A 20,318-nucleotide genomic window follows, 5' to 3' on the forward strand; every position below is an offset into this window, starting at 1 on the left:
GCCCCGCTCTGCCTCGTTGCTCCACCTGTTGATCGTCACCTCCGCTGGACTCGTCTGCCACCCCACAATCCCGATCTCTAAACCTCCTTCCCTAATCTCACCGGTGAACTGAGCGTCTACTAAAATCGTCCTCCATTTCAGTCGATTGAAGCAGAGGAAATAGAAAAAGTCAGGGGTGGTTGGCCTCCCTTATGGGTGGTTGGCCTCCTACCCCATTTCAACCAAAGTAATTTCTTCTTCAGTGAAAAGCACGAGTACTGTGCGACTACGAACTTTTTTTTCCCTAACTATGAGCAGGAGCATTGCTCTTTCGTTTAAGTAGAGAGAAACAAGCCAAGGATACATAAATTGTACTTATTACATAGGAAACTGAAAAACGCCTCAAATCTAAACATAAAAACTGCTGAACTAACTCCGGGCGACTACGAACTTCCACAGCTAGCTCGCAGCTCGGTGTGAACCTGTGGGGCGCCACTTCCCTTCCCTGGGCACCGCCCTGATCCTGTAAACCAGCTGCATTCACACAGCGGCGTAGACCATTATTGGTCCAGTAGACCGTGTTATAGTAATGTAAAATAGCCACAAGTTTGGTTTATGGCAGGTGTAGGGTTGGCTATAAAAGGAGGTCCCCGGTGCAATGAGCACTACAGCTCAACTCGCATTCACTCGTCTTCGCTCACTTAGCTGCAGCCAGCACTTCCATTCCTGACCTCGGTTAGAGTTTCCCTTAGAGTTTCCATTCCTGACAGTAGAGCACTAGAGCGATGGCTCAGGGAAGGGGCAGTGCTGCTCGTGGCAACAGCGCCGTCGTGCTGGCGCTGGTCCTCCTCTGCGTGCTCCTCCACGGGGAGTTCGCCGAGTCGGCGGTGTACTCAGTCGGCGACCGCGGCGGGTGGAGCTTCAACACCGCCGGATGGCCCAGGGGCAAGCGCTTCAGCGCCGGGGACGTGCTGGGTGAGTGCTCATGCCCCATATACACAAGTTCTTTCTTCGCTACACTTGCAAAAGAAAAAATTTAGTCCTTTCTTCGCTACGCTGTACGTAAGAACTAACAGCACCAGTGTAACCTCGATTTAATCTGTCGCCGGGATGGCATACGTACGTGCAGTGTTCAAGTACAGCCCGAGGGCGCACAACGTGGTGCCCGTGAGCGCGGCGGGGTACAACTCGTGCAGCACCCCGAGGGGCGCCAGGGTGCTCCAGACCGGCAACGACCGCGTCACGCTGAGGCGCGGCACCAACTACTTCATCTGCAGCTTCCCCGGGCACTGCCAGGCCGGCATGAAGATCGCCGTCACCGCGGCCTGATCGGATCGATCGATCAGCCGGCGGCGGCGCGCGGCTGGGCGGGCGGGCGGGCTGTCTAGATTTCCTCCGAAGTAAAGTAATTAATCAAACGGTGCCTGTTGCTCAATAATAATAATAATAACGTGTCATCGCGTACGTACGCGCGTGTTAGTCATGGTTAGATCTGGCAGATTTTGGTCCTGCTATGTGTGTGTTCCATCTTTTGGGGTTGATATGTAACACACCGACAGTCTATATCTGTTTGTGCGTAATTTGGTGATTCATTGCTTGTATCACCGCATGACGTATACTTTCGTTCTATCTGCAACTCAAGCAAAATTATTTTCCGACTCAACGACGCGGCCGCTTTGGCCAGAACCAGCCGATCGGCTGCCGAAACAAGGAGAGCGGCCTACAAAGCAGCTACGTGGTTGGGCCAGGAATCATCTAGCGGAGGCGATCCGTCGGCCGTCACCTCCGGCTTCTGGGTTCCCCGGCAAGCGGCGGCGGCGGCGGCTGGCAAGAGAGGACAGAACTGTCTAGGCTCAAAAGGCAAGCAGAGGTGAAGCAGCAGCCCAGCATCTTCTTCTTTGCGCGTATGATTAACTCAGTAACTGTACAAAAGGTTGAAGCGTGTTGATTTAATAATCGAGTACTACTAAAATGCAGGTTCATGACTGTTAAAAATCAGCTATTAGTGTAGCTGAAACTAGTTGCTAATCAGCCTACGCCTAGACTTGCCTTTTGAGCCTGAAGACCAATACTATGCGGAGGGACCATTAGACATGTACGAATTCTGTAAATACCCACCTATACGTAATAAAGTTGCATTTCTCATCTCACAAATTTAATCCTGCTACAAAATCGTCTCTTAGGGTTCTCACTTGAGGCCATGTTAATACATACTACCGTGATTTGATCTCTAGTGCTCCACATATGCTAATAGCATAGATATGAGGGTGATTGACGAGGGTTTAATTTGGTGTTATGGCTCATCAAATTTCTCGTTTGGTCTAATTTATGGAGAAAATTGCAATAACACATTTAAAGTTGACTTTAGTGCCCTGTTAGACCTTCCCTATCCCCACATTTATATGATGACAGGTAGGATTTTGAGGGGGATTTTGCAATTGGATTAGATTTGTATAGTGGTAAATACAATTATTTTACTTGTAGAGGGTATTTGTAATTTTAAGTGACTTGGGAGGATATTTGCAATTTTTTCAATAGCTTGTGATAGTAGATTTTGTTGTCTAGCACACAACGGGGAACACAGGAAAATATTTGGTGGAATCGTGAAACCCCTCCAAGAAACATATATATAAGTTCTTAAAAAAATATCCAAAAATGCATACATGTAGAGGAGATGGTCATGTTCAATCATACAAAAGTTTAGCCTTAAAATTTTATATGCTTGTACATGACCAGCTTGTCTACATGTATGATTTTTTAGAACTTCTAGATATGCTTTTTAAGGGATTTTTTACTATTCCACGGAGGTGATTGTCACCTAAAATTTTCCCGGGAAACTATCTTTCGTCTGGCCCGTCATGTGATCACGGACTCGTGTCCTATGCTGCATTGAAGCTCTACAGTCTCCTGCTGCGCCTCTGCTCGTGCCCTCTGCTGCTCTGCACAATATTGATTACATCGGACTTCGTGCTCCCTGGCCATCAGCCAGCTACACTTCCTTCCTGTTGTTCATCTACTCCTTCGGCAGCCATTCAGATTCAAGGTGTAGAAATCTCTCCCCTTCCGGTCAGGCGGCCACCCAACGGCACATCGACAAGCGAGATGGCTCGGGGAAGAGGCAGTGCAGCGGGTGCAGGGCGAGCCATTGCCATGGCCTTCGCCGTTGCCTGCTGCTGCATTCTTGCCGGCTGCGGCGTCGCCGATGCAGCAGCCACCTACTACGTCGGGGACGGCAACGGCTGGTCCCTCAGCAGCCCTAGCTGGCCCAACGGCAAGCATTTCCACGCCGGAGACACCCTTGGTAAATCTAACGTTGGCATTCTTGTGTGCTACTAGTCAGCAGGTTGGGTAGTGGGCACTGAGATGGCATACTTTTTTTTGCGTGTTTTGCTGCAGTGTTCAGATACATTCCCTGGGTGCACAACGTGGTGGCTGTCAACGAGGACGGGTACAACAGCTGCACCACGCCGCCGGGGTCGCGGACCTACACGTCCGGCGACGACCGCGTCAGGCTCGCCGAGGGGGACAACTTCTTCATCTGCACACGATTCGGCCACTGCAACCTCGGCATGAAGCTCGTGGTTTATGCCGCGTGAGTGCGGCCATGATTTGGTACGTTGTTTCATCTGCCTTCACCTATCTGCAGCTATGCACTAAGCACTTCGGTGTGGGCCGTGTGGCAGTTGGTTTCTCGGTTCTAGGCTAGGAGATTGCTCTCAGTGTGAGTGTGAATGCGTTTGTCCCGGAGTGAATTGTGTCATGCTTTGATTTTTCATGTAACCATTGTTGATGGCATATATATTGTGTCTGAATATTTGCTTTCCATGGAAAACCATTTCATGCGGCTGGTAACAGTTCTGCATTGTCTGATGGATTGTAAACGCTGAACTGGCCACGAGACGTACGAGTTGCCGAGCTGGTTCAGCATGCTGTTAGCTCCTCTCTATGCGCGATGCATCTGTTCAAGGTCTGAAGTCTGAACACGGAAATAAGCACCGAGTTGTTAGTCATATTTCTTCCATTATGATCTCCTAATTTCTTCCTTTGACGTTCTGGAGAACCACTCTGCAATTTTTGTTAGACTAGAAGGTAAGATTTTGGTCTGAGGAGCAGCCAACAGATGGCTGGTGGTAGGGAGGCTGTCCATTGTCTAACCGCATCGCCACTTGAATTCAGAGTCCTGGGATCAGCTCGGTTGTTTCTCTCTTTCTTTAGTGAATGATTATCCTCCTGGTCAATTTTGAAGACTAAATAAAGAAAAACTTCGGTACAAGCCCATGGTCTCTCCCAGTGACGAAGCTAGAGCTCGAAAGACGGTGGTGCACACTTTAACATACGCATGGCAGTAATGACAGAAATGCTTACAAAAATGAAGAATTCCATGGTATTTATTAAATTAACATAGTGAAGATATATAACGTCGAAATCACGAACAAAATATAACGAGCATCACTCATCAGCAAATAAATCATCCAACCTCCATGGCCTACAAAACAGGTAGACAAAATGACTTAACATCTTTGCACAAGAAACTGAATTGAAAAGATCAAATAATACATTACCTTCTAGAATTTACGTTCTTACAAGCCTTGAACCAACGAACCACAACATTATTTGTAACTTTCAACATTTTCTCTTTCTCCACATAGCGGATAAGGCTATTACTCCTGTACTCATCGTCAATACGATTGCGCAAATATGTTTTCATATTTTTATGGCCGAAAAGCACCTCTCAACTGTGACAGTGACGATAGTTAATACAAGTACTAGCTTCAAAAGCCGATAAACCAAATGATAGCAAAGATGTTTTCTTATCTCCACCATTTTTTGCGAAAGCTCGACAATAGTTTGTATGCTACAGAATCTATCATATTGCCTCACGTCAGCAATATAAAGGGACAATCGATGGCTAAGCTCCCTCAAATCACTAGATTCAAAATTATTGGGATATAATTTCGCTAGGCTTATTAAACTCTCAACATTGAAATCATGAAACTCATCTCTTGGATTAAAAGCCGCCGAATAAACAAGCAATTGAGAGGTAGTCTCGTTGAAGCAACTATTAAGCTCAAGAAGTAGCCAATGAAGATCACCGTTGAAGCAATCAACTTCAAAATGATGCTTGTTAGTAATTCCAGTTTTTCGTCTTGTATTCTTTGGGTTAATGTATTTCTCACCCATTTTCAACTTGATAATATCATGTTTGTCACAAAATGCATACACTTCTTTTAGGAGTTTCTCCCACCCATATCTTCTAAGCTCATTCAGATTGCTTCTAGTTACTTTCACACAATTGATAGCATTCACAATATCTTGATCTTTCCTTTGCAATACAACTGGCAAGGTATTTGTGGTCACTAAAATAGTCAATATGAGATGCAAATAGAAGGCAAATGCAAATGATTGGAAGTACACTAGAAGACCCCATGCTTGTTCTCTATGACTTCCATCCTTGTCATCTTTTTCTACAAATCGAAGCACTTTGATAATTGTTGGGAACAAGTCAATCAAACTTTGAAGAGACTTATGGTGAGAACTCCAACGAGTATCTCCATGTCTTTTAAGACATTTCTCTTGATTCAATCATGTCCTGTTTTTAAAGTAGCGCACAATCTAAGGCCTTCTGCACTTCTTCAAGATTGATATCACGAATCATGCCCTTTCTCTTTGAAGACCCACCCACCACATTCAACAAGGTGGAAATCCAACTAAATAAATTACTAATTGTATGTTTTCTAACAACAGTCACAACCACTAGTTGAAGCTGATGTGCAAAGCAATGCACATAATATGCTGAACTATTTTCTCTCATGATCAATGATTGCAAGTCGTTGAACTCACCTCGCATATTGCTAGCACCATCATATCCTTGGCCTCTTACTTGCCTCAAGCTCAGCTTCAGTTTTGCAAATAGAGAATCAATACATGACTTGAGGTTATAAGAAGTGGTGTCTTTCATATGAACCAAGCCCAACAAAGCTCTCTTTCACAAACCCACAATTATCAACATATCTCAACACTACTGTCATTTGTTCCTTGCAAGAGACATCTCTAGACTCACCAACTAGCAAGCAGAATACATCATGTCCAATATCTTCAAAGATAGAATGTAAAATCTCATGTACAAAACACTTAACAATGTCCTTTTGTATGTCATAAGACACCAAAAGACTATTGCTCGCAGCATCAATTGTGAATGCCTTGGCTAGAACTGGATCATGCTCTGCCGAACAAGCAAGAACTTCCATGTAGTTTCCTTTGTTGTAGGATGTCTTTAACTCATCATGGCCTCGAAAAGACAATCCTTGCCTCAATAACAATCTAGCAGTATCAATTGCACCATTAAGTCGAACAAAATACGCATTCTTAGAAAATTCACTCTATTTATGGAGAGCAATATCAATGTGTCGTTGTCTTTTCAAGAAAGTATCATAACTTTTCAATGCTTCATTGTGAGGACTCCCAACAGCACCTACGTGATCCTTTAGCCTAGATGGATTATTCCAAGTATTCCAACCTTGTACAACAAATGCTTCATACCCGGCCTCCTTATTAGAGCGCTCTCTCATCAAGAAACAAGGAAAACAGTATGTCTTATCTCTAGACTCGTTATACTCGAGCCAACTTCCAAATTTATCAAACCATTCAGGATTAAACCACTTATTTCTGCTCCTAATTTTAGTTCCCGAAAAATCAAGAGTGCGAGGTTGACAAGGACCATTTTCCAAGTACTTTTTCCTCACCACTTCCCTGAGACTAGGATGGTAACTATTTATTTCTTTCCTTTTGCCAGGATCAAATTCAATCTCTTGTTTCCAATTGATATCTTGTTGTCAGGAGTTACCAATATTGCTAGCACTATCTGGCGCCTTTCTTTTCAAGTACTTCTCCATAAGTTCCTTCTGAATTGCGATTTTCAATACCCCTATTTTCAAGCCCTAACCCTACATTATAATGTGGATCCGAAAGAAGATGATCAGTAACTGGTTGATGAAAAGACTAACTCGTTTCGCATCAAATAAATCGAATTAGATGCAAAATTGAGAGGCAATCATATGCATACTATCGGCAATCAAGTTGAGAAGTCGCAGCCAAGGAACAACAGGAGGGGAACTAGGGAACAGGGAAGAAACTCAGAGACCGTCGACGCAGGTGGCTCTTTTAGTTCACTGTGGTGGCCGGCGAGGGAGGCGGGCGAGCGAAGGAGCGAGGGAGGCGTCGCGAGGCTCGGGAACGGCGGCGGGCAGCGTCTCGCTGTCTGGGCGTCTCCTGTTTCCATGTGACCATGTCTGGCTTCGTTGGATACAGGCACAGGCGTGCATGCGTGCATGAGGCAATCGACGATGCAATGTTGGGCTTGGGCAGGTGGCTAGGCTTGGTGCACGTTTTTGGCCCAGGGAGGTGCACATGTGCCAAAACCTTGAGGTAACTGTATGAAAATCGATTTGGACCATGGTGCCAGTGCTAACAGGGTCAGCCCACATTGCTTCGCTAGTGGTCTCTCCAAATAGAAGAAAAAACAGTAAACCGTCGATACGTTTAACGTGGCTGATGAGAAAAAATGTGCAATTAATAATTATATATTTATTGTAAATATGATATATCCTCGTAAGATATGTCCATTATACATGTGTATTTAATCCGATACGGTAGGTTTTATAATTGTCATGGCATAAAGAAGGTATGTGTTGATATTTCAGATAGTTTATCGTGTTCAATACAAAAATCAACCTCAGATTTGGAAAGATTTTTCCAACCATCCGGAAGAGATATAATCTGAGAATGTTACACTCGGGTATCCGAGTAGGATACGATAACCTCTCCTTAACTATATAAGAAGGGGAGCGAGTACATCAAGGCTATCTGATTAAGCCTAGTCCTATAGGAGTAAACACTCATTGAGATCCTTGTCAGCGTCATATTACGTTGGATTCATCCGACTAGAGCTTCGGTAACTAGAATACAAGAGAACTCATTGAGAGTCTTAAAATTAGATCTAGATGAACCTTAGTTGTGATTTTTTTAAATATTAATCAAGCTAAGACAAAATATAGTGCTGTTGTCCTAAAAGAATATGAACTTGTATAAAAACTCGTGTTTCCATCTCCAATATGTATATATTCAGATCAGCGGGTATTCCTACTTTATACAAGTATTTACGTACCAACTTTACTGAGCATCGACAGTTGCGAACTTCAGAAGAGATTTTTATGCCAATTTTCAACCATTTGGTGGGCATGTGCTTCCTTATCTGTAATGTCACTAGACACTGAATATTCTCGGATCAGTTGACATACATCACGCATGACGTAGCACGAAGTTTTCGTTGACTCTACCGAAATTTAAATCTCTACCAGCAATTTCTCAAGTCAAATTATGTTTTCCTTTCTCTCTTTTTTTGCAAGGAAAAAATGATTCTTTTTTAAGGAGAAAAATGATTCTTTTCTTCGCAGCTCGTCTATCCTCATAGGAAAAAAAAGAATAAGAATAAAGTAATGTTGTCCCATAAGCTCTCGCGGCCCAGATGGCCCCGAGGAATCGGCCGAAGCTTTCTTGGGCTGGAGGGCAGCCACAGATTCTAGAACCTTCTAGACGCCTCCCTTCCTTATAAAACGTCCTTCCATTCCTTACGGCCTCCGACCCATACCATAACCCATCTTCCCGATCTCCATTTCAAAGGAGAAAGAAACCGAGGAGAACAAGAACGCAGCCATGGCGGTGTCGATCGAGCTGACCAAGGAGTATGGGTACGTGGTGCTGGTGCTGGTGGCCTACGCCTTCCTCAACTTCTGGATGAGCTTCCAGGTCGGCAAGGCCCGCAGAAAGTAAGTCCCCGAACTGTACGCCGCCACGGCTGTTCCTGTTCATCTCTGTCCGTTTCGTCCGCGATAGATTTGATGGATTTCGCTGTGTTCTGGATCAGGTACAAGGTGTTCTACCCCACCATGTACGCGATCGAGTCGGAGAACAAGGACGCCAAGCTCTTCAACTGCGTGCAGGTGCCCCCAAGATTTCCGCCATCCTCTAATCGTGTTGCTAACTGCTCTCGTGTGGGGTTGATTTATTGGGAGGAGCGGCAGCGCTAAATTTTCTGCGGATTTATGTGGTTGTGAGCGCAGAGGGGGCACCAGAACTCGCTGGAGATGATGCCGATGTTCTTCGTCATGCTGCTGCTCGGCGGTCTGCAGCACCCGACCATCGCCGCCGGGCTGGGGGCCCTCTACACGGTCGCGAGGCTCTTCTACTTCAAGGGATACGCCACCGGCGTCCCGGATAACCGCCTCAAGATTGGGTATGTGTTCTTGGCAATTAGCAGTAGCTTCCTGTTGTTTCTCTCCCCTCTAAATTGTGCATACTTAGTGAGATTAGATGCCTAAGATTGCTGACAAAATGATAACAACATACACATTTTGCTGCATTCGGAGAAAAAATATCATGTATTGGAGAATTTGTATAGGTTTGCGGTTGTTTTGGAAACTTCAGTCTTCATGAATCCCGTATAATATACGCATACAACTGATCCACTAACTGTAATTAATTCTCTAAATCATCTTTATGAGTCGGCCACATCATAAAAAAGATACTTTATCTACTTTATATATGTATGTGGTTTGACGCTTCCGCCCAATTTTATAGATACCGGATAGGACGCAGTCAGTGAACCAAACACCAGGAAGAAGTCAGTGGGGACTTCATACCTGAATGCTGGTAGTAAGCAGGTAGCCGGTGTTCAGTAGTCGGTATATAGCGCATAGTCCATTTGAGATGTCAGAGGCGCGTTTGTTGGTGCTCAGCAACAATGTGGAGCAAGTGTCTGTCGAACTTGTGCACATTTTTTAGGATTTTAGATGAGCCTTTGTGTTGAGTTCTTCACCACCGTATTATTTTGGCAATTTGTAGCCAAGGCCCTAGCTACTTGCCTACACACAATTTTTCCAACTTCTCAATGTTCACACAAGTCATTACTATAGGCCTACCTTGGTTGGTAGGTGAAGTTCAATTCACATTGTGTAGGTCATTGCTGATTTGCTATGGGGTAAACGGCTGAGCTGCAGGGTTAGTAGGCATGGCAAATTGTAATCCTATCGAAGCTTTGTCACGCTAACCACTTCAGGATGAGTAACTAAAGGATGGGTTGAAATAAAGTTTCATATGAAAGTGGCGATAGGTGGCACGTCATACGCCTTTAGTTGGCACTTAACTAACAGTGTGGAATAGTAGCCTACTTTTAAGTTGTTCATTGTGCTTTTGTTCTCATTTCAGCATTCTTAGTCTTATTTTGAGCATTTGTAACTAAGCCACTAGCTACTTTGTCCCAATTTCCTGTATTCACATGATTAACTGATGTTGGCGAAAACTTCGATCGGTTGGTAAGGTTTGTTCACATTGCTTAGGTTTATAAGGCCATCGCTAAGTTGCTCTGGGGTACAATTTGACCATTTTGTAGCTAAGGCACCATCTATTTGCTGCCCAACCTTGTCCAAATTTGCCGTGTTCTCCTAAGTTATTACCAAAGACGAAGACCATGGTCGGTAAGGTTTGTTCACAATTGCATAGGTGATGGGCCGTCCGTAATTTGCTGCGGTGTGAGCCATCTGTTGTTAGGCATTGCAAGTCGAATGCCACCTGCTTCTTTTTCTAGTGACTATCTCTTTGAGCTCGGATCTCACATTATTGCAAGTAATTCATCATCTTTTTATTAAGAGCAGTTCTCAGCTCTTACTTAGTCGAGTTGCTTGCGGTGTATGCTGCAGGGGGCTAAACTTCCTGGCGGTGTTTGGGCTGATCATCTGCACAGCATCATTCGGCATCAACCTGGTCATCAGGGAAATGCTCTGAAGTTCGAAGTGACCGCGTGATCTGCAAACCGGAGTGTTGGAATGCATTACTTATGACTTTGACCTAAAGTCATTTAGGTGTACTCGTGTCTTTCTTTTGAGGTTGATTAGCAAAATATGAGTGGGTGTGTATGTTTTTCACTTTTGGCTATGCCGGAATACGACTGGATGGAGAAGAGGGCTTGAAGCATGAACCTCGCAGTTCTTGCTGCTTGTTACACTCTGGCAGTCTCTGCTTTCGCTGCGAAGTGTTGACCCACGAATGTTTTAGCTTTTTTCTTCAGTATCAATGCTAAAAGGTGGCAGCTATCTTCCATCCGTTGTGCTGCCGTGGAATCATAGCCACACAGGAGACTTCTAGCCATGTTTATTTTTCGTCGTTAATTGTACTCGTCTAGGTTGCATGTCGACACAACCCGTATTCTCTATAGGCGACGTGGCATTTCGTGCATAGCCGACGTCCTGGAATCCGTGGAAACTCCAACGTTGTAAAGCCCCCAAACGTCCAGTTCAACATGCCTTCTGCATCGTCCGAGACGAAAGTGGAACAAACTAGAGTGGTCTCGCGGTCTCGCCACGGCAATCATTGGATAGATACCTCGTTATGCAGCAATGGTGACGCACAAAACCTTGCCAGGGCACAGTCGTATTGATGCGGTTAAGTGGTTTCCCTGGTAATCTGTTTTAAGTTATCGCTACAAAGACAATATATTTTGTATGAAGGTAGTAAAAAAATTGCTTCTAGATTCCCGGCACGCTATTATTTCATGAGTACTCAGCTAAGTAGTATGCAATGAATGAAATTTGTTACAAGCAGACACACCAAAGGTCTATAGCTGCCAGATGGCCTCACAGGTTTCGAGCAGCGGTGAATCTCCTCTGATCCGGCGTCGCCCTTCTGCTGACGACATGCTTGCGCACCCCTTCGTTATCGTCGTCTTCCTCGGCACTTCTCTTGGCAGTGAGGAGACAATCCTCCTGATCAACAAAGCCAACACTTCTACTCTTGGCAGCGGTTCTCCTCGGGCCCAGTTTCTCCTTCATGCTCCCCACATGCTTACGGGCCCCTTTGGACGGCAAGACATCATCGTCATTGTCTTCGTCCTGATCAATATAGTCAAAACTTCTATTCTTGCCAGCCCCTTTCATGTTTCTCTGTCCCAGCTGATTATCCTGGGTATCATCCTCGGGACGGTCGTGATTGCACTTCTTGCAGCTCTTGTTGCGTCGGAAGTTAACAAAGTCGCATCTAAGGGATAATGTCCGATTAGCATGTTGAATTGAGAACAATCATAATTCACAAAGAGAATTAGGTCGGCACATACGAGGGGCACTCCCACTCTCCAGGATTGAGCTGCCTCTTCGGACGAGGTTCTTCACATTTAAAGCATATCTTATTGCGAGAGAAGTTCATAAAGTGACACCTAAGAAAGCAGAGAGTGAGGCAAATCAAACAGTGCTGGAATAGCAAAAGAAGAAAAAGGGTATAATGTGAGGTTAGAATATTACTGTATACAGATCCAATCGCCCATTTTCATTTCAGTGGTGGCGGCTTCTATCTTTTTTGGTCCATCTGCTTTGCATTCAAGGCAACGGCGATTGCGAGCAAAATTTAAGAAGTTGCAACTGCCAAGATAGGGGACTTTTAGAACAGGATACCATCAACAAATATTTCATTATCAAGGAATAACAATAAATAACCAGTCATGAACAACTCCCACATGCGCATGGAAGAATGAAAAGAAAAACAGTGAAGTGAACATGACAAAAGTTCACAAATTGGGATAACCCTTCATACTGTAGCTTAGGCTAACAGTTAACAAATAATAATTCCTTTACCTTCAAATCAAAATCAATTGCAACCCGCACACTAAGAGGTGTACTCCCACCATGACTAAATAAAGGTTGTCACAGGATTCTTGCGGTTAAATGTTTTAAACATTGACTAGTGCTATAATAGTATAGGCAAAAGTATGTATAATGACCAAATGGAATACAATATCATAAGGTTTTTTTCGGAAATACTTTCGTCATGGCCTATGAGGATTTACACATCAAGGAACTGCTCGGGGATTTAAAGTTGATTTGAAATAGTATTGCTCCTTTACTTCATTTCTAATCTTTTTTAGATCATCTATGGATATTAGGATGTTGGAAATTCTATCACAAAATTAGATATGGTTGGAACTTCTGAACTTGGCTCAAGCTCCTATGGGTAGACTGTTACTGCACATACAAATATGCTTTGCTAACAGTGTAAGTTTAGCTGAATATTTCAGAATGCTACACCATAATGCTCCAGGATTGAAATTAGTAACATTCTTATGAGATGACAGGGAAGCAGCTTGATGCCTTTAACGAAGAAATACATTGGGTCAATATGTTGTATGTGTACATTCTATTTGTGTGAAATCAAACACAGAAAGTACATATATTGGAACATATAGGAACCAGCAGAGAAGTTTGATAAGATGTTCAACAAAATGGGTGTAGCAACTAGCAAAATTTAACAGAAAAACTTGTACACAGAAGAGCATAATGTATGGCCATTACCATTAAAAATGCCACTACTGTATTACAGAGTTATGGTTATCAATTGTCGGAAGTGTGGCAAGTCATAAATAAGGATAGAAACCACTTTCATGGAACTACTACTTTTAATGAATGTCTTGTTAATATAGTGACGTGCAGTTCTCGTACGTGTTCGAGAAGAAAAAAATGAACGTTGATGGTGTTCCAATGGAAATTAGTGGTCAAGAACCAACAAAAAAAATGATAGCTACAAAGATGACCTTCAGTAAAATGATATCAAGTAAAATACTCTTCTAACTGTTGCAACCACATATAGTACAATCACAACTCAGTAAAAGAGTCAAATCCATGCAGAAATGACTCGTGCTAATAATGGCCCCTAGCTTATGCTTTCTACAGGTTGAGTGAAATTAATCTTGATCCCTGCCCTCACATGAATGTGTCATAAGAATAAAAAAGCTGCTCCCAGGGAGAAAACAACCAAAATATCAAAAGTAAGTAATCTTACAGCGCGTTGTAAAGAAACAGCCTGCAAAGTTCAGAAGACAGAGAAGACAGGGCAGCAAAAGACTTGATTTGCATAGCATAAAGAACTTACTTCGGACACAGCCAATCGCCCTTCTTCATTTCAGTTGCAGTCATTTCAATCCCCTTACCAACTGAGCCCCGAGACTTGGCAGCTGATTCTTTGCTCTTTGCAAACAGTTTGGATGATGACTCCTGCTTGCTAGAAGTTTGAAATACAGGTTTAGGAAGAGATGGATCAATTGCTTTCTCACTAAGTTTAGTAAGCTCCAAGAGAAGCTTTCTTGCAGATTCTTGCACGCCTCCATCAACTGAGTTTTCTCCTGAAAGGCTGCTTGGCTCTATTGCATAAGTCAGCAGTATGCGCACAACATCAACAGTCCGAGCTCCTTCCTCGGCCTTGGGAATGACATAAGCTTTATCACAAGATCCACGTAATTTGCAAACGCTGCATGCCTGTTATCAGGGTACAAACTAATGATATTGATATTGTGAAGACAATATTAAATGACTTAAGTGGGCAAAGTATTATATGTTAGAAAAAACAACAAACCATTACACGGAGAAAACAAGTTTAGAATGGACAGTTAAACTTACATCTCCTTCTTCGACCTGCACAAACTCTCTCAGCCTTTTAGCAGAATTGACAGCCTTTCGGTAGATATTAGGACAGCCACACTCAACAATAACTTGAATATCCTGCTTTGGAAGGAAGCTGCAATAGTAAAGCATTCAAATAAAAAATCCAATCAAGCCAGAAATATACAATGCTTACTGCCAGGTCTAGACGTGAAAAGTGCGAAGACTCGGTTACTGATCTAATCACTGATGATGGCAAAGACCCAGATATTGGCTTTTTAACTATTATTATGGTTTCTCTGCGTAACATTTAATTCTCATGTTAATCACAAGCTGGCAGTTAGGAAGGGAGTTGATGATTCAACACTATCATAAGAATTGAGTGCTCTACTAAACATGCTCAGATGTAGGGCAGAAATGTAGTAGAAATTATTCAGCCTACTAACTAAAACGCAGAAAGCAGAAAGTCTAACAATGGACGTCATACAAGTGAAGAGTTATTCGCTATTATTGTTGGGATCCTATTCCAGGAGGCAGGAGCACGCCAACGCCCAAATTAGCAACCGTTTCTGCATTTCCACTCATTCATTGGTATGATCATTTGCATAGCTGCCAACAATCCGAACTCGAAAAGCTATGCGTTCTAATTAACGCGAAACGTCATGTACTACGCAAACTACGCGAAAGAGACAGATTCAGTTCTTGCATAGAAGCAAATCACAACAGAATCATAAGATTTCTTCCACCTGAGGAGATCGAAGCGCTCGCGCGCGAACTTGAGGCAAGCGTTCTTCACCCTGTTCAGGTCCCTGAAAGGGTAAGTATCATCCGAAGCCACGGCGTCCTCAGCAGCCACCGCCTCCTCCCCATCTCCGGCGGAGCCCTCGGTAGCACTCGGGGCGCAAGCGGGGGCGGCCCGCTCGAAGTACCCCTTGGCCCGCAGCTTGTCGAGGAAGTCGCCCCACTCCGGCCACGGGTGACCGGAGGACACGGCCGCGGCGGCAGAGTCGGCGGCGACATCGACAGCAGCGGTGGCGGAGGAGCATAAGCGGAGGGAGAGGAGCGGCCCCGGGAGGCGGCGAGAGGAGTTGGGGAGGAGGGAGGTGGAGGCTAGGCGACAGGAGCGGAGAAAGGAGGAAGTCAGGGTGAGGGTTAGGAGCTTGGAGGAGGAGGAGGCCATGGCGGACGGGTAGCGGCGGACGCGGAGATCAGGTGAGCATGGAGGCGGGCTGGGTGCGGAGAAGGGGAATGGATGGAGGATTAGGGTTTAAGGGGTTTAGAAGCGCCTTCGTTCAGGGTGGCTTACCGCTTAGCCTACGGTAGTACAATTCGATAACAATACCGTGTATATGGAGCACGACTATTCCTAGGATTATGAGACGATTTCTTTATTTGAGGTGACCCAGCAAGCCAAATAAATAAAGTCAGCGGCAAGGGTCAATTCAGAAATGAATACTTTACACTACAATTCAGAAAGTATTAGTTGATATTCTGTGTGATAAAATGTTCTCGTCGTTTGGTGAAAATATTATTCGTCGTATCTATCTTCGATGTCCTATAAATATAGAAATTAGAAAAGTATATAGGTTTCAGAGGTCCTTCGGTTTATATGGGAGATTTGCTTAAAAGGGAATTCATATTGTAGAATAAAATATAAATAATTTTAAGAAAGTGTGTCAAAAGATTTAAAATTTTAAGTATAAGAAACGATTTATGTGTGTAGTTTGTTACATCATCAAGCATCATCTAAGCCTAAGTAATTAATCTTTCACCGTCTGGTCTAGTCTCTCTCCTCCAACATTGAGAAATTAGGTTGAAATTGTTTTAGCTTGTGCTACTCGTTCAAGTATTAGATCTTGCTGAAATTGTGGTTTATATCCATTGATATGTATTAGTGATAATCCCAGTAATGTATTCCAACCAACGCGCCACTTCTAAAGTATTTAACCCTTTTTGATGAGGATTGGAGAGTAGAATCCTCGTACCTTGTAGGTAATAAGTAGTATTAGAGGCAAATTGTCTATCGTTGCCTTTGAATATACTAGATATCGTCTAGAGAGCATGTGAATAGGTGATTCTAAAAAATAAAACTTCATGATAGATTAATAGAATCTGGATACTTTGGGTCAATCCAGAACTTTTGGGGTCCAGAGGTTTCGAGCTCCACCCGGATAGTCCAGCTAGAACTCAAAATTGAAATATAAGTAACCCTAAGCAAGCCTAGTTGACTCAAAGGGTTACCACAGGTTTCAAAGGTTGTCTAAAGACTTTTCTGCTAACCATCTGCAGTCACAAACTCTCAAACACAAAGATCGGACAATTTCCCTAAGGATTAACAGAACAAGAATAGAAGCAAGAACACAAATGAGACAAGGATTTATTTTCTGAAGTTCAGATTCAACGGCCATACGTCTCCATTGAGGTGCTCATAAAGAGTCAGATCTTTTTCAATCCTTATCCTCACCAAGCGACCACGAAGATCAAGCTTAGACTTACTCAAAGCTTTCTCTTCCCTTACGGAGGTGAGGATGACCTTCACAAACTTCTTGGGATATTCCATAAGCTTGTGTACTCTCCGAGTGACGCCTAACTGTCTAGAAGCTCTAAGCTCCAAGAGTAACGAACATGAATCAACGGCTTGATGATAAACTCAAGTGCTCAAATGATGGAGTTATGCTCACTAGCACTCAGTCTCACTTTCCTAACCTAACTCTCAAAAACTTTGCAAGATTTGATGTACTAGAGGAGTGAGAGGGGCTATTGAATGGCTATGAATGTTCTCGAGTTGGTTCAACAATAACATCTAATAAATGCTGGGGTGAGGAGGTATTTATACACTTCCTAAAAAAACTAGCTGTTAAAGTTTCTTTTTTTACTGACCCGGAGTCTCCGGGTTAGGTAAATCATTTAGACATTAACTGGAGCACCCCTCCTCGGAGTAAAATCCGAAGATTCTGGTAACCCGAAACATCTGGGTCAACCCGGAGCATCCGAGTTGGCTTAAAAACCAAAATCAAGCACCCTTTATTGGAGCTAAACTCGATATTCCGGTAACCCGGAGTATCCGGATCAGCCTAGAACATACGGGTACAGACAACACTTAGAACTTTTTAGTATTTATGGGTGATTGTCTCTCTCAATTTTTAGGTTAATAAGGGTACTTTGAGCATTAGGACATCTTTAAGTCTATCTATACGCATCTCCCTTAATAGTACGACACACTTAAACTCAAACTCAAAAATAAAATGAATTTAAATATTTTGAGTAACTACATGCCGCTTGTCTTTTCTTTTAAAGGGTAGCCAACGTCTTTTGACATATTCAACATGACTAATATATGTTCATAATTTTATTAAACTCGTTAGTTCCGTAATTGTTTGTCATCAGTTATCTAAAACCATATAGGAGATCTATATGCACTTTCAGCCTTGTCGGCACAATAGACCAAACACTAAACAACAAGGGGACATCTAGTGACCCTTGTGACATTTATCTCATTTTTGGATATGTGCTGGTGAGAGGAGTTTTGATACACTCTACTCTTCTTATGAAGCTTCATCATCACTTTACTTGTGAAAGGGCTCTCATGGCCAGTACTACACAACTATCAACTCATCCTCTTGCTCATCAAAGAGTGTGTTTGTCGGAGGATGAACTCCTGTCGCAGGGATCCCGAGAGACCCCTTTTTAAAGATTCGGCCGGGGGAATGATCCTGAACGAGCTTGTCTGGAAAATAAATGGGAACGGAAATAAATGCAGTGGCTGGTGGTGGGAGATGATCGACCTAGTGCAAGAAAGATGGGTGCATCGGGGTTTAGACAGGTTCGGGCCGCACGGGGGCGTAACACCCTACTCCTGTGTGAGTGTTATATCTCTCCTTGAAGGGAATTCTTCAAGGATGTATCTGGTTACAGGGGTGAGCTGTCTACAGAGAGCTCGAGGCTCTCGTGTTCTAGCTTGGCTTGAGCTTGTTTATGATGTTCTTCGCCTTTTGATCTGGGCTTCGGGTGCTTCTTGAGGGTTGTCGGGGCTTTCTTGTCTTGTTCACCTCATTTTCGGTCTGTCTACAGAGAGCTTCGGGTGCTTCTTGAGTTCTCCATCCTTTCCTTTTATACGCGCGCCGACCTCGACTTATCCAGAATGGGAAAGAGTGGGCGCGAATGCCAAGGCGCCACGGAGAAAGGCGTCATCATTCCGTCTTGGCGAAGTGACAGGGGCGGTGGAAAATTGCGGCGTGCATCCGACCACCCGCCACTTTGGATGTCCTCCGGCGCCATTAAGAGGGCCCACCGGGCAGCCACAGAGGTGCCCGGTGCGCCCACCCTGTCTTATTCTTCTGCCAGGGCACGGTGGCAGGCGGAGCGCTTCGATTTTGGCAACGTTATCCCGAGGCACCCGGGTGAAACAGGACGGGACCCGTGCATTTAATGGACCCACGCCCCCCTGCCAGAGCATGGCAGGGTCTGACACTAGGGCGTGGGCAGCTGAGAATGTCAGGATGTCAGGATGTCAGGCCGCGCGTACCTATTAAATGCGGCATTGGGCCTTTGACTGGCTGACACCCCGACGATGGGACCCTTCGGGTCGTCGGATGATCTTGCGCGAACCTTCGGGGAACCGAGTCCTCGGGGGCTGCCACGTGCAGCCCCGAGCACTCTCTCCCGAGCACTCCGGTGAGACCTTCGGGGAACCGAGTCCTCGGGGGCTGCCACGTGCAGCCCCGAGCACTTGGGGGAGACCTTCGGGGAACCGAGTCCTCGGGGGCTGCCACGTGCAGCCCCGAGCACTCTCTCCCGAGCACTTGGGGGAGACCTTCGGGGAACCGAGTCCTCGGGGGCTGCCACGTGCAGCCCCGAGCACTCTCTCCCGAGCACTTGGCTGTTTGGATCATCGGGGGACTACAGTACTCGGGGGTAGGCGAGAACCCTTCCGAGCACTTCCTTCCCGGTACTTGGACTCTGCGGATCATCGGGGAACTGGGGTGCTCGGGAACCAGAGGCGGCGGCCCCGAGCACCTTCTCCCGGGACTTAGCTTCTTCTTATCTTGCAGGGTGGACCTCGCGGGATGGTGACGCGTGGCGGATGGCCGGCCCGGTCTCGGGACTCAGGGACCCCTGGTTCCTGATACACCGACAGTGTTGACATCATAATCTGATATGGTATCTTCGTCAAAGAACGCATCAAACTTCGTAAAGCAAGGTTTATCCTCCATAATCTTTTTCTCTATATTGGCGACTACTCGGTAGCGAGAGATGCTGGAAGTTGAGGCAAGAGTCGTAGTCGAGGTTTTTGACCTACTTGCCATATAATCTCGTGATTAATCATCGGGCTTGATGGTAGAAATTCGCCATAGAAGATCGAGGAACGTGTTAACTTCTTAGGCTTCATGTAGATGTCGAATCTGAAGTCATCGTATAACTTGTCATCCAAGTAGCCTCTTACCAGAGACTTGATGTGCTTAGTTGATCAAAATATGTCTTGTTGTATCCCTATGGACGACGCCCGCTGTTAATGATTGGTAAAGTCGATTATGCAAATATTTATTTAAAGTATAGATACATGATCATCAACTGTATATATCGAAGATGACACGAAATTTCAAACAGGTTCAAGCATCCTTTAGGATAATAACTATATATTATATTCTGCCTGATTAATCTTAGTAAAAGATAATTATAATAGGGTATGTCTAAATCTAAGTCTGAAATGCATTCTAAGACATGAGACTCTTATCGAATAAATTCAGTTGTCGCTCGAATCTATTGTGGATCTCAATATTTTATTTCTGTTTCTATCTAACTAGACTTTATGTTTGTATTGTTTGACTGCCTTATAACTTATCTTACTCTCTTAACTCCATCAAT

The 20,318-nt window shown here is 44.3% G+C and overlaps 4 protein-coding genes across 4 annotated transcripts; 3 read left to right on the plus strand and 1 right to left on the minus strand.

The window, feature by feature from the left end:
- The first annotated feature begins 659 nt into the window (after positions 1-659).
- On the plus strand, positions 660-1,626 carry LOC133915614 (chemocyanin-like). Its single transcript, XM_062358830.1, has 2 exons — positions 660-954; positions 1,109-1,626. The coding sequence occupies exons 1-2, from the start codon at positions 765-767 to the stop codon at positions 1,306-1,308; spliced, it is 390 nt and encodes a 129-aa protein (XP_062214814.1). The 5' UTR covers positions 660-764; the 3' UTR covers positions 1,309-1,626.
- Positions 1,627-2,828: 1,202 nt separating this feature from the next.
- Positions 2,829-4,132, plus strand: LOC133914169 (basic blue protein-like). The gene is made up of 2 exons (XM_062357308.1): positions 2,829-3,280; positions 3,376-4,132. The coding sequence occupies exons 1-2, from the start codon at positions 3,082-3,084 to the stop codon at positions 3,573-3,575; spliced, it is 399 nt and encodes a 132-aa protein (XP_062213292.1). The 5' UTR covers positions 2,829-3,081; the 3' UTR covers positions 3,576-4,132.
- A 4,376-nt stretch (positions 4,133-8,508) lies between these two features.
- On the plus strand, positions 8,509-11,136 carry LOC133915616 (uncharacterized). The gene is made up of 4 exons (XM_062358833.1): positions 8,509-8,804; positions 8,903-8,978; positions 9,099-9,271; positions 10,734-11,136. The coding sequence occupies exons 1-4, from the start codon at positions 8,692-8,694 to the stop codon at positions 10,816-10,818; spliced, it is 447 nt and encodes a 148-aa protein (XP_062214817.1). The 5' UTR covers positions 8,509-8,691; the 3' UTR covers positions 10,819-11,136.
- A 392-nt stretch (positions 11,137-11,528) lies between these two features.
- Positions 11,529-15,756, minus strand: LOC133915615 (zinc finger protein VAR3, chloroplastic-like). The gene is made up of 6 exons (XM_062358832.1): positions 15,200-15,756; positions 14,472-14,589; positions 13,948-14,330; positions 12,327-12,443; positions 12,143-12,241; positions 11,529-12,066 (listed from the first exon to the last, which is right to left on the minus strand). Exons 1-6 carry the CDS (start codon positions 15,631-15,633, stop codon positions 11,667-11,669), a joined length of 1,551 nt encoding a protein of 516 aa, XP_062214816.1. The 5' UTR covers positions 15,634-15,756; the 3' UTR covers positions 11,529-11,666.
- Between the last annotated feature and the right edge of the window lie 4,562 nt (positions 15,757-20,318).

Source organism: Phragmites australis, chromosome 4 (assembly GCF_958298935.1).
Source record: "Phragmites australis chromosome 4, lpPhrAust1.1, whole genome shotgun sequence".
Classification (NCBI taxonomy): Eukaryota; Viridiplantae; Streptophyta; class Magnoliopsida; order Poales; family Poaceae; genus Phragmites; species Phragmites australis.

Excerpts from the sequence above, each read along its gene's own strand:
- LOC133915614 (XM_062358830.1), top strand. The coding sequence starts at position 765 with ATGGCTCAGGGAAGGGGCAGTGCTGCTCGTGGCAACAGCGCCGTCGTG. Across the intron at positions 955-1,108 it reads CAGCGCCGGGGACGTGCTGG|TGTTCAAGTACAGCCCGAGG; the intron begins GTGAGTGCTCAT and ends ACGTACGTGCAG.
- LOC133914169 (XM_062357308.1), top strand. The coding sequence starts at position 3,082 with ATGGCTCGGGGAAGAGGCAGTGCAGCGGGTGCAGGGCGAGCCATTGCC. Across the intron at positions 3,281-3,375 it reads CCACGCCGGAGACACCCTTG|TGTTCAGATACATTCCCTGG; the intron begins GTAAATCTAACG and ends GTTTTGCTGCAG.
- LOC133915616 (XM_062358833.1), top strand. The coding sequence starts at position 8,692 with ATGGCGGTGTCGATCGAGCTGACCAAGGAGTATGGGTACGTGGTGCTG. Across the intron at positions 8,979-9,098 it reads AGCTCTTCAACTGCGTGCAG|AGGGGGCACCAGAACTCGCT; the intron begins GTGCCCCCAAGA and ends TTGTGAGCGCAG. Across the intron at positions 9,272-10,733 it reads GATAACCGCCTCAAGATTGG|GGGGCTAAACTTCCTGGCGG; the intron begins GTATGTGTTCTT and ends TGTATGCTGCAG.
- LOC133915615 (XM_062358832.1), bottom strand. The coding sequence starts at position 15,633 with ATGGCCTCCTCCTCCTCCAAGCTCCTAACCCTCACCCTGACTTCCTCC. Across the intron at positions 14,331-14,471 it reads TGCAGGTCGAAGAAGGAGAT|GCATGCAGCGTTTGCAAATT; the intron begins GTAAGTTTAACT and ends CCCTGATAACAG. Across the intron at positions 12,067-12,142 it reads GGAGAGTGGGAGTGCCCCTC|ATGCGACTTTGTTAACTTCC; the intron begins GTATGTGCCGAC and ends ATTATCCCTTAG.